General features: G+C 35.4%; 1 protein-coding gene across 8 annotated transcripts in view; it reads left to right on the top strand.

Annotated features, from left to right (window-relative positions):
* The window catches only part of ST7L (suppression of tumorigenicity 7 like), a 91,962-nt gene that overhangs the window by 54,976 nt on the left and 23,222 nt on the right, over positions 1-13,764 (top strand). For 6 of the 8 annotated variants that reach the window (XM_043876585.1, XM_043876580.1, XM_043876582.1 and 3 more), the window contains 2 exons: positions 4,992-5,142; positions 8,652-8,744. In XM_043876585.1, the coding sequence (XP_043732520.1) occupies positions 4,992-5,142; positions 8,652-8,744 (244 nt within the window). Of the gene's footprint in view, positions 1-4,991; positions 5,143-8,651; positions 8,745-8,986; position 13,764 lie in introns of those variants that run through there. The other 2 variants (XM_043876583.1, XM_043876584.1) reach the window with 2 other exon arrangements.

A 13,764-nucleotide genomic window follows, 5' to 3' on the forward strand; every position in this document is an offset into this window, starting at 1 on the left:
ATATTTTATAATAGACATTAATGTGGTTTGCACCGCATGACACATAATTCGGTATCAAATTATTGAGACACAAAAAGGTGATTTCAAACTTATTCTAGTAGGGGAGGTGTACTCTGGCCTCAGTCTTTGGAAGAAGAAGCTAGCTATTTTTAAAAGATTTTAAGTTGACTACTTTAATAATAAAGGTGGTGTACAAGTTGGCTTCCCTGGTAGCTCAGTCAGTAAAGAATCTGCCTTCAGTGCAGGAGAGCGGGGTTTGATCCCTTGGATGGGAATATCCACTGGAGAAGGAAATGACAACCCACTCTGGTATTCTTTCTCGGAAAATCCTATGAACAGAGGAGGCTGGAGGGCTGAAGTCCATGGGGTTGCAAGAATTGGACACGACTTAGCAACTAACCCACCACTGTGCATGCGTGCTAAGTTGTTTCAGTCATGTCCAGTTCTTTGCGATCCTATGGGCTGTAGCCCACTAGGCCCCTCTGTCCATGGGATTCTCCAGGCAAGAATACTGGAGTGGGTTGCCATGCCCTTCTCCAGAGGGTCTTCCCGACCCAGGGATTGAACCCGCACTAGCGCCACCTGGGAAGACCCCACCACAAGTAGTTAATTTTGCATCTTTCTTCATCTAATTAGTATATTTGAATAGTGCAATAACTGTGATTATGCTGCTTTTGATATGGATTGTAATATTAAGGGAAACATTTCTTCAAGAGTTTAAGATAGAATTTCATTTCATATGTGAATAAGAATTGATAGGTTATAACTTTAACAGGGAGAAGGAAATGGCAACCCACTCCAGTGTTCTTGCCTGGAGAATCCCAGAGATGGGGGAGCCTGGTGGGCTGCCGTCTATGAGGTCGCACAGAGTCGGACACTGAAGTGACTTAGCAGCAGCAGCAACTTTAACAGGCATGCTCACTTACTTGAATGCATCTTGTACTATTCTCTTTAGTCTCAAGAATTCAAGTTGGCCCTATACAATGAATATGTCTTCCTATTCTTCTCCCCGCCACACTTCTCAATCTGCTATCCACTTTCCACCTTTCCATCACTTTCCGCCACTTCCACAAAGCGAAAGTGAAATTTGCTCAGTTGAGTCCAACTCTTTGCAACCCCATGGACTATACAGTCTATGGAATTCTCCAGGCCAGAATACTGGAGTGGGTAGCCTTTCCCTTCTCCAGGGGATCTTCCCAACCCAGGGATCAAACCCAGGTCTTGCACATTGCAGGCGGATTCTTTACCAGCTGAGCCACCAGGGAAGCCCATCAGTGGTTTAAAACATAATTATTACCTCTTAAACATAGAATTTACCATATGACATAGCAATTCCACTCCTAGTAACCCAAGAGAAATGAAAACCTTTGCTCACATAAAAATCCATACACAATGGTTCAGTTCAGTTCAGTCACTCAGTCATGTCCCACTCTTTGCAACCCCATGAACCGTAGCACGCCAGGCCTCCCTGTCCATCACCAGCTCCCGGAGTTTACCCAAACTCATGTCCATAGAGTTGGTGATGCCATCCAACCATCTCATCCTCTGTCGTCCCCTTCTCCTCCTGCCCTCAGTCTTTCCTAGCATCAGAGTCTTTTCAAATGAGTCAGTTCTTCGCATCAGGTGGCCAAAGTATTGGAGTTTTAGCTTCAACATCAGACCTTCCAATGAATATTCAGGACTGATTTCCTTTAGGATGGACTGGTTGGATCTTCTTGCAGTCCAAGGGACTCTCAAGAGTCTTCTCTAACACCACAGTTCAAAAGCATCAATTCTTTGGCACTCAGCTTTCTTTATAGTCAAACTCTCACATCCATACGTAACTACTGGAAAAACCATAGCCTTGACTAGATGGACCTTTGTTGACAAAGTAATGTCTCTGCATTTTAATAGGCTGTCTAGGTTGGTCATAACTTTTCTTCCAAGGAGTAAGCATCTTTTAATTTCTTGGCTGCAGTCACCATCTGCAGTGATTTTGGAGACCAAAAAAATAAAGTCAGCCACTGTTTCCATTGTTTCCCCATCTATTTGTCATGAAATGATGGGACTGGATGCCATGATCTTAGTTTTCTGAATGTTGAGCTTTAAGCCAACTTTTTCACTCTCCTCTTTTACTTTCATCAAGAGGCTCTTTAGTTCTTCACTTTCTGCCATAAGGGTGGTATCATCTGCATATCTGAGGTTATTGATATTTCTCCCAGCAGTCTTAATTCCAGCTTGTGCTTCATCCAGCCCAGCATTTCTCATGATGTACTCTGCATATAAATTAAATAACTACAGTGACAATATATAGCCTTGACGTACTACTTTTCCTATTTGGAACCAGTGTGTTGTTCCATGTCCAGTTCTAACTGTTGCTTCCTGACCTGCATACAGGTTTCTCAAGAGGCAGGTCAGGTGGTCTGGTATTCCCATCTCTTTCAGAATTTTCCACAGTTTATTGTGATCCACACAGTCAAAGGCTTTGGCATAGTCAATAATGTTTCAGTTGTTTTTCTGGAACTCTCTTGCTTTTTCGATGTTCCAGCAGATGTTGGCAATTTGATCTCTGGTTCCTCTGCCTTTTCTAAAACCAGCTTGAACATCTGGAAGTTCACGGTTCACGTGTCACTTGAAGCCTGGCATGGAGCATTTTGAGCATTACTTTACTAGTGTGTGAGAGGAGTTCAACTGTGTGGTAGTTTGAGCATTCTTTGGCATTGCCTTTCTTTGGGATTGGAATGAAAAGTGACCTTTTCCAGTCCTGTGGCCACTGCTGAGTTTTCTAAATTTGCTGACATATTGAGTGTAGCACTTTCACAGCATCAATGTTTATTGTAATACTATTCACAATAGCCAGAAGGTGAAGACCAAATATCCATCAAATGATGAATGGACAAATAAATGTGGTCTATCCATATAATGGAATATTATTTATATTATTATTTGTATTTATAATATTGTTTATATTATACAATGGAATATTATTTTGTATAATATTGTTCCACAAAAAGAATGGTGTCCTGATACATGCTACAACATGGATATATGCCAAGTGAATTAAACCAGTCACAAAAGACCATATATTAAATGATTCTGTTTGTATCAAATATCTGGAATGGGCAAATCTATAGAGACAGAAAGTATATTAGTGGTTGCTTAGAGCTGAGGGAGATTGAGAATGGAGAGGGTGATAACTAAAGAGTATGGTGTTTCTTTTTTTTTTTAATTTATTTTATTGAAGTATAGTTAATTTACATTGTTGTGTTAATTTCTACTGTAGAGCAAAGTGATTTCATTATACATATATATACATTCTTCTTATATTCTTTTCCATTATGATTTATCACAGGATATTAAATATATTTCCCTGTGCTAAATGGAACTTTGTTGTTTATCCATTCTCTCCATAATCGTTTGCATTTGCTGATCTCAAACTCTCAATTCATCCCTCTCCCACCTCCCTTCCCCTGGCTTCCATAAGTCTGTTCTCTGTGTCTGTGAGTCTGTTTCTGTTTCATAAAAGTTCATTTGTGTCATATTTTAGACTCCACATACAAGTGATATCATATGATATTTGTCTTTCTAACTTAGTTCATTATGTATGATCATCTCTAGGTCCATCCATGTTGCTACATTATTTCATTCTTTCTTATGGCTGAGTAGTATTCCATTATATATATATATATATATACACATACATATATTTTATATATATACATATATATATATACATACATATATTTTATATATATACACAACATCTTTATCCATTCATCTGTCAGTGGACATTTAGATTGGCTATTGTACATATTGCCACAATGAACATTGAGGTCTCTGAATCTTTTCAAATTATAGTTTACTCCAGATATATGCCCAGGAGCAGGGTTGCCGGATCATATAGTAACTCTATTTTTAGTTTCTTGAGGAACCTCCTACTGTTTTCTGTAGTGGCTACACTAATATACATTTGGGTTTCCTTTTGAAATGATGAAAATATTCTGAAATTGTGGTAATGGTTGCACATATCTGTTAATGTACTAAAAAGTATTGAATTGTGTACTTTAAGTGGGTGAACTGTAAAGTATGTAAATTATATCTCAATAAAGCTGTTATTAAAAGCTAAATTAAAAAATAATACCTCCTATCCATATGCCTATATGTATCTGTACCTATAGTAAAGCACATAGTCTGATTATAATTAATTTAAGGAATCTGTCTTTCTTGGGAATTCCCTGGTGGTCCATTGGTTGGGAATCTGTGCTTTCAACTGCCAAGGGGCCAGATTTGATCCCAGGTTGGGGAACGAAGATCCCAGAAGCTGCGTAGCACGCACCGCCCCCCCCACCCCCGCCCCACCAAAAAAAATCTGTGTTTCTCAATACATTAGGAAGCTCCAGAGAATAGTGTCTTGGCATTCCCTAACAAGCATAGTGCTTTGCCCTGTGTTTAAGAATTGAACTTCTTAACAGTTAAATTCCTTCACTGTAAAAGGGCAACCCACTCCAGTATCTTGCCTGGAGAATTCCATGGACAGAGGAGCCTGGCGGGCCATAGTCCATGGGGTTACAGAGTGTTGGACACAACTGAGTGACTAACACACACACACACAGTAAAAGAGAAATAAAGAAAAAAATGTTGCCACAACATGTTGTTCCAAAATTGTGTTTTATAATTTTTTACATTTATCCTTTTTTGGAAAAATAAATAATTTTCTCACACATTATTTCTTCAGCTTAGTTTCCATTTTGTATTTAAAGTTGCACATAAGTCATTTATTACCTTATTTTTACCTTTAGGCATATTCTGATCTTTGGGATTTGCATATATACAAGCATTTTATACACATTATCAGTAAGACCTTCTTGTCATTTCAACTAGCTTAATGTTTGTTTTTTAAATCTAGTTAACTTTATTAAATTTGAATCTACACTTTTGTGGATGTTTGAATTTAACATAATTTTCTTTTTTTGTGTGTGTGGTGTGTCTATGTGTGTATGTTATTTCTCTAGTATTTACTAGAGATGAAAAGCCTCATTTTACCTCCAGAACACATTCTGAAGCGGGGTGACAGTGAAGCAGTTGCCTACGCGTTCTTTCACCTTCAGCACTGGAAGAGGATAGAAGGCGCTCTTAACCTGCTGCAGTGCACGTGGGAAGGCAGTGAGTGCTCTCTTCCGGATGCAGTGCTAGTCTTCCTGACTATTCATTGCATTCACAGGCAGTCTTTTTTTAATGAGATTGTCTGGGTTTCCTTAAGGATTTATTGTTCAGATTGGTTTGAAAGTGAACTCCATGGTGTTTATTGGTTTATTGGTAGGAGAAGTGTGTAATGTGCTTATATTAAAACCACATTTAGGAAAAGCAGAATGAAAAACTGTTTGGGTATTCTGCTGTATGTTCATGTGAATTAAATATTTATAAGGAAAAAAAATTAAAATTTATATACCTTCATTTATTTTTTAATGTGGCTTGCTATTCTAATATTTTTTAAATTGGACTTCTTTTGGTTTTGTTTTGAGATGTGTACAGTATGAAACTTTTTTTCATTACTGAAATCAACTTAATTCTTTAAAAAATTTTTAAAAAAATATTTATTTTTTTAAAATGTATATGATGACTGTGCCACTTAGTTGTGGCATATAGGATCTAGTTCCCTGACCAGGGATTGAACCCATGCCCCCTGCATTGAGAGCTTTGAGTCTTAGCTACTGAACCAGCAGGGAAATCCCCCCCAAATTTTTTAATTGTGGTAAAATATATATAACATAAAAGCATTTTAAATGTTTTAAAATGCTCAGTTCTGTGAAATACATATACATTGTTGTGCAACCATCACCATCATCCATCCTGAGTGTTTTCATCACCCCAAACTGAAATTCTGTACCAATTGAAATGTAACTCCTCATTCTTTCCTCCTTCCCAGCCCCCTGGTAACCATTCTATTTTTTTTTGTTGTTGTTGTTGTTGTTTTTTATTTTTTTATATTTTTTAATTTTTTTTTTTTCCAGTGGGTTTTGTCATACATTGATATGAATCAGCCATGGACCATTCTATTTTTTGTCTCTATGAGTTTGACTACTCTAGGTGTCTCATATAAGTGAAATTATACATTTGTGCTTTTATATGTGGCTTATTTCATTTACCATATTGTTGAAGTATGTGTAAGAGTTCTTTTCTTTTTAAGGATGAATAATATTCCATTGTAAGTATATACAAAGTTTTGTTTATCCATTCATCCATCAGTGGACATTTGGGCTGTTTCCACCTTTTGGCTATTGTGGATAATGCTGCTATGAACATGGGTGCATAAATACCTGTTTAAGTTCTTGCTTTCAGTTCTTTTCAGTGTACTCCTAGAAGTGGAACTGCTAGATCATATAATTTTGTGTTTAATTGTTTGAGGAACAACTGTACTATTTTCTATAGCAGCTGAACCATTTTACATTCCACTTGCAATGCACAGGGGTTTCACTTTCTTTATATCCTTGCCAGTACTTGTTATTTTCTGGTTTTTGGTAATAGCACCCTAATGGGTATGAAATAGTACCTCATTTTGATTTGCATGTCCCTAATAATTAATTTTGAACATATTTTTGTGTGTTAATTGGCCATTTGTATATTTCTTTGGAAAATTGAATTATTTTCCACTAACTACCAGGTCTCTCATTTGTAACTTCTTAAAATTAGCTATAGATGAAAATTTAAATTCAGTGCACATTCTAAATAACAACTAAAACTTGTTAACCTCCTCAGTTCTCAAACGTTGCACTGAGGTACTTTTGGACATTTTGGTAAATTCACAAGAGTGCCATGAGATTTTAAATTTTTCGTAGAAACACAGCAATACACCATTCAAACTGTAGCTCTAGATAGTTAAAGATTTCAACAGTATTCTCTGTTTTCTTTTAGTGTTGTCATAGCTTTGCAAAGCTGGATTTTTGTTAGTTGCTATGATTAAAGGAAGTATCACACAAAACTCAGTGTAGAACAGGAAATGAGGATGGTATTATTCAAAGTGATTCTGAGGTTTGAGAAATTGTGTGCTGTCCAACAGGCTCATACATCCCATTAGGGAGAAATGATGGTTATTTAAAAATGAAATAACTTTTTTCCTTTAATTTATGTGTATTTTTTTCAACTTGCTGCTAAGCTGTTAGAACAAAAAGTTTTGAAATTGATCAGAACCACTACTTAGTAAGTGGAATTGTTAAATACTTCTTAAAGCGTTGGGGCATCATAGCAAATTACTGAGACATGAAGGGCACCATGTGTCCTTGAATCAAGAAAATTTGGGAACTTCTGTATAAACTTTTGCTGAGCGTTAGGCACTGTGCTTGATACTGACAATATACAGATTAGTGAAAGCTGAGGAGCTTGATGTTTTGGGATACTTAGATTTTCTTTTGTTTTTTTCTCCAATAGTTTGCAAGCTTCTCAAAACTACGTAGTCTATCTTATTCACTTTGTATGTGTCATCAATGCCTAGCCTGCTTGGCACATAGGAAATTCTCCATAAGTATATGATTGATTCAGTGTTTCATGAATAATCATCTTAATGAATGATTTCCTAGTGTCACTGATTTAATTTGCTCTGTGACTTTGGAAAAGTTGCTGTATTTTATTGCAGCAAAACAAAAATCTGTATTTTGACAAAAGTTCCTAGATCCAAGCACTAAAGGAAAAACAAAAACCTTATAATTTTGATAGTTGAATAGATCAATAAAGATTTCTTCTTTAAGAAGTCTGTGGGAATGGATGATAATCTAGATAAAGGATGCATAAACTTTTTCTGTAAAGGACCAGTTGGTAAATATTTAGTCTTTGTGGGCCATAGTCTTTGTCACAATTACCCAACTCTTACAGCATGAAAGCAGCCTTTTATAATATATAAATGAGAAGACATGACTATATTCTAATATAATTTTATTTACAAAAACAGATAGTGGTCCAGGTCTGACCAAAGGTGACCCCATTAGATACTTAATTTAGGTACTTTGGTGACCCCTGATCTAAATTAAGCTCTGCTTACAGAAAACTTAGGTAACAGCTCAAATATGAAGTTAGGATCCATTGAAAACTCTTAGGTTGACAGAAGTTATAACTACAACAGTTGTGTGATTTCCCTAAGAAGTGGAATTCTCATGTGGAGAGTTAAGTATTTTATGTTTGTAATGAGGAGACTAAGGCAAGAAGGACACAGCCAGTCTTATCTTCCAGTACTCCCTTTAGTTTTATTTCAGTTAGAACATTCACTATTCTCTAAATAAATTTTATTCTTCTTATTTGTTCCTCTGCATATTTTGTTTCTTTCATGTAAAATGTGTCTCTAAAAAAGAAAACAAAATGCTATGTGGGGGACTTCCCTGGCGGTCCAGTGTCTAAGACTCCATGCTCCCAATGCCCGGGGCCCAGGTTCCACCTGTAGTCCAGGAACTAGATTCCACATGCCGCTAAAAAAAAAAAGGTCCCCCATGCTGCCTTGAAGATTGAAGATCCCGTATGCTGCAGTTAAGACCGGGCACAACTGAACAAATATTTTTTTAAAATAAATTTTTAAAATGCTGTGAGACATTTTAATAAAAATACATCTCCAAAATAGCTTTGATTGTAGTAGATGATGAAAGTGAGATTGAATTGCATGTCAACAGATGTATATTTTTTTCCCTCAGCTTTTCGAATGATTCCATACCCATTAGAGAAAGGCCATCTATTTTATCCTTATCCCAGCTGCACAGAGACTGCTGATAGAGAGCTATTACCTCGTAAGTAAATATTCACGTTTTTCTAAACTTAAAATTAGTTGTTAGATTATTTTTCATAGTATTCTCCCATTTTAAAAGTGCCTCTGGTTGAAGTTCAGGATACTGTTTAAATACTATTTTAGCCAGTTCTTGGATATAGTTGCATTATTTAGTTCATTTTTTATATTTTTGTGGTTAAAACCTTGTACTTGGTGCAATGAAGGACACACAGATGAAAGTTTTTGTTTTTCTTTTCTTACAAGCAGTCATCTTAAAGAAGAAATAACACCAATCCTTCACAAACTTTTCAGCAAATGAAGAAGGAGCACTCTCCAGCTCATTCTGTGAGACCAACATTATCCTGACAACAGTCAGACAAAACATTACAAGAAAGCTATAGAACAATATCTCTCATGAACATAGATACAAATGTCTTCAACAACATGTTAGCAAACTGAATCCACCAACATGTAAAAAGGATTATGCTCCATGACCAATTGGGATTTACCTCACATAGCGAGGTTGCTTTAACATCTGAAAGTGTAAAGGACAATAGATGGAGAATAGCATTTGACAAAAATCCTATACCCATTCATGATAAAAATTCTGAACAAACTGGGAATAAAAGGGAACTTCCTGAACCTGATAAAGAGCATCTACAAAAAACCCACAGCTAACATCATACTTAATGCTGAAAGATTGAATGCTTTCCCCCTAAGATCAGGAACAAGACAAGAATGTCTGCACTCTTCTCTTCAGCATTGTACTAAAGGTTCTAGTTAATGCCATCAAGCAAGAAAAAGAAATAAAAAGCATTCATGTTCAAAAGAAAGAAGAAAAACTGTTTTTATTCACAGATGACATAATCTTCATGTCCTAAGAATTCCATAAAAATATTATTAGAACTAATAAACTAGTTCAGCAAGGTTGCAGGATATAATATTGATATATATATATAACTCAGTCATATTTATATACCAGCAATGAATAATCCAAAATGTAAACTAGAAAACAGACCCAATGAGAATAGCATCAAAGAGAACAAACAATTTAGTTCTAAATTAAAAGAAGTATGAGATTTTTAAAATCCACTAAATACTGCGTAGAAGAATTAAAGAAAGTCTAAATAAATAAAGAGATAGTTCATGTTTATGGATTGGAAGCCCCAATATTATTTTTATGACAATTCTCTTCTAATTGATCTATTAATTCAATACAATTCTTGCAAATTGATAAGCTGATCCCAAAATGTACATGGCATGTTAAAGGACCCAGAATAGTCAAAATAATCTTTATAAAGTAGAGTGAAATTGGAGGGACTGTACTTCCCAATTAAAAAAAAAACAAAAAACAGTCCAAGAGTCAAGAGGAGAACCAGAAACACACAGGGTTATGACGGCTGAAAGTGGTTTGTCTAGTTCCTGCTTTTAGGAAGCTAAACTTTTGAAAGAATAGTCTGTGCTTTTTGTCTCAGCTGCCTTATCATCCACTCACTTTTTTTCTCTATGAGCTGGTAAATTTGTCTAATTATCCTTTTTATGACTTAACTGATACATAAGGATGCTGACAGTTATAAACACTAGTTTCCTCTTATAAATCTGTACCACAGTTTTTACAGTTCTGGGTCCATTAGAACTAAAGTCTAGGAAGGAAAGTTGCAGTTTTACAGCCATCAGACTTAAGAACTGAAAAGTTCAAACAGATAGATAAAAACTTAGGAGAGCTTATGGAAGTTGAGTATGCTGATATTTTTCTCCCACAATTTTTATTTTTGAGTATGTTGCATATGTGACATGTCAACCATACACATATATCCATGTGTGTTATATGTTTAAATATTTTATTATGTAATCTATTTAACAGATACATACATTGCCTTTATATTTTATATCTCTACATACATGGGGTTAAGATATGTTTGTAAGTTATATATAATATGTATATTATTAAATATATGTTTTATAAGTAGTAAATATTGTAAGCCCTCTTTGGGTATAAGAGAGCCACTTCAGGTTAGCTTAAAAATAAAGAGAATTTGTTGGAAGAAGGCTGAGTTATCTCAAAGAACACAAAGGCAACAATTATAATTGCACCTTGGAAGAGACCAGAACGAGAAGGCTATCAGGATTTCCAGGAGTCAGTTTTCTGTGTGTCTCTGTCTCTGACTGCCTTTTTCAGTCTCTCCTATTCTCACTTTTCCTTTTCATTCCCCACCTCCATCTTTTCTTTGTATGAGCTTTCATTTCTGCTTTTCTTAGTGTATCTGCGTTATTTTTATCTTTCTCTTTGCAGTTTGGCTCTCTCTTTCTTAGACACTCATGTAGCCAGACTTGATACCCCTGTGCAGCTCTGAATTTACATGTCATCCTCATCATGAGGATAATATAGAATGAAGAGTATCTCAGTCCTGCTTCTAAAACTTCTGGGAGAGTAAATCAGATTTACCCAGGTGTTCATCCCTAATCCAATCTGCTGTGGCCTAGCGACAGGATCAGGTCATGTAAACAAAATTACCAAAATATCTCTTTCCCTCTACACCACAAAACTGACTTAGGGGTCATTATTTTCTAGGAGTGAATGAGATCACTAAGGGAAACTGTATAGAGTGTGAGATGTAAATCAAAGGTGAACCATGATGAAAATTTCCAAGGAATGGGTGGCCGATAAGGAGTCAGAAGATTCAGTGAAGGAATGGTCTGAGACAGGACAAGAACCAGAACTAGGTATCCTAGAAACTAAAAGGAGAAAAAAAATTCCAAGTGAGGAGGAGTATCCAAGGTATTAAGTAAGGTAATTACTGAGAAGAATCCATTGACTTTGGCAATTAGAAGGTCATTAGTGTTAGAAATATTTTCTTTCCTCAGGTGATGATAGTAGGTGTTGTTTTTCTATTTTAATGGGAACAAGGATATTTAAGGCAAAGGAATGAATCTTTAATTGTGGAACATCAATATGCAAGAGTGTATTACATTAGGCTAATACATTTAACCTAAAATAATGCCCCCCAAATCATTACAGAGGTTGCCTGATAATATAAGGCAAGCTTTCATAGTAATGTGAATAAAATCATCACATTATTTTGTATTGTCAGAGCCATAGCCTTTAAGAACAGAGACTTTGTGTTTTGGCAGGACTTTGTTATTTCTAGGGGTCTACTCATTTGCAAATTCTAGGAGCTGTGAGAGGAGGGATATTCTGGGGGGTTTAGTTTGATTATATTGTATATTCTTAGAGTATTTTTTCTGTCTTTATGATAAAATGAACAAATTTTTATTAATGTGGAGCTTTAATACCCAAGAGTACTTAAGGTTTTTTGCTTTCAATTCTCCTTCAACCTTGATATGACTTAAGGCATTCTGGAATTTGCTTATGAACCTCATAAGTTCAGACTTGAACTATTCCCTTAGTTCACATAGCTGTTTAGTTGTCTTTTATGCCTCCTGATAAATTTTTCTCTACAAGCCAGTGATGAAATTTGAACTTTACTTCTAAGGGAGTGTTTCTGTACTAGTCATCCATTATTTTGATGTATTAGCCAAACATTGACTGACAAATGAATCTACAGAAAGCAATCCAAAAAGAAAAAATTGGATCTCTCCTACAGTATAAAAATTTCTTATTTTAGAAAATTATCCTATTAACGCTATACAGTTTTCTACCTCAGAAAGTAGGAATAATACTATCTCCTAGGATTATTGAAAAAAATAATGTAAATAAAAGCACTTTGTAAACCACAAAATGCTATAGTTTAATTAATATTATTAATTTTGCTGTCTTACACAAAAGCAACTATAGTAACATTGGCATATGTAAGTATTTGTTCCCTATCTTTGCAAATACCATGGTTTTTATATTTTGATTTGCTAGAAGAAGTTGTCCTCTCATGGCTGAGGGACAGAGCAAAGGGGACTGATTTTTTTGGGGTGCTGAAAGCACAGTGTTGTTCACAGCTTCTAATGTTTCTAACTTTAAAAAATTTCAGATTTGATGTGCTTTTACTTTAAACATGACACAAGGCTCTGGGAATTTTCTGCATTTTTAATGAGTTTGCTTTTTGGTATGTACTTTCTAAAGATAGTATATAATACATTAAAAATATCCTGTCTATTGAAGGAAACTTAGGTGTAATCTTCTCTGTGAATCATTATGTTTTAAAACATTAAATTTATAGCTGAACTTGATTCAGCACTGAATTAGTCATTCCTTACCTATGCAGGATATTACATCAGGAATTCTTAGGTCTGTGTCCAACCCTGTGAGCAGCCAACTGAAGTCCCAGAATAGCTCTCAGTTTAACAGACATTTATTGAGCACCTACTGAGTACCAATCATTGTAATAAGCTACTGTCATCATTGTTATTCAAGTAGTTTCACATTTCAAATAAGAAAAATACTTGAATACTATTGGTAATTAAATATCTAATCACTAGAAAAATAATACCTGAGTAAATGTGTAAATGTAAAAATAAGACAATAGACTCCATTTATGTTCAGAATCTAGGACTTTGATGTTCTGGTTAGATTTTTACAGTGCTCAATGAAATGCCACATATAGGACACTTATTAAGAAGTGGGTAAAATTACTAACTGTTCTAGGAAATCTCCAACCACATGTCTATTTCTTGATCTCTGTACTCATGTCTGAGCTCCCCAAGATCGAAAAAAACAACACCTTTATAAAGTGCTTACAGTGTTCATCATAACAACTCCATGGCAACTGCTAGAGGGTTTAGCAACTTATTCAAGATCACACAGCTAGTAAGTGACAAAGCTCTTTTTCAAAACCACCTCAGCATGACTACAATTACTGCTCTTTCCCACAGTGCCATCCTTTTCCCAGTTCCCAACAGTCATCTAACTGTGTAGATGTGCTGTTGATGCTATAAATAATTGATAACTTCTTTCTACCTTGCTTGGCCAGAGACTTCGTGTTCTTTTTTTTTTTTTTAATTTTTCCTTTTTAGTTTTTAGAAATGGATTTCACTTGAAAATATTAAAACTGGCTTACACTATACTCTGAAATAAAATCTATTTCTATCTT

The sequence above is a fragment of the Cervus elaphus genome, chromosome 20 (assembly GCF_910594005.1).
Source record: "Cervus elaphus chromosome 20, mCerEla1.1, whole genome shotgun sequence".
In the NCBI taxonomy this organism is placed as follows: Eukaryota; Metazoa; Chordata; class Mammalia; order Artiodactyla; family Cervidae; genus Cervus; species Cervus elaphus.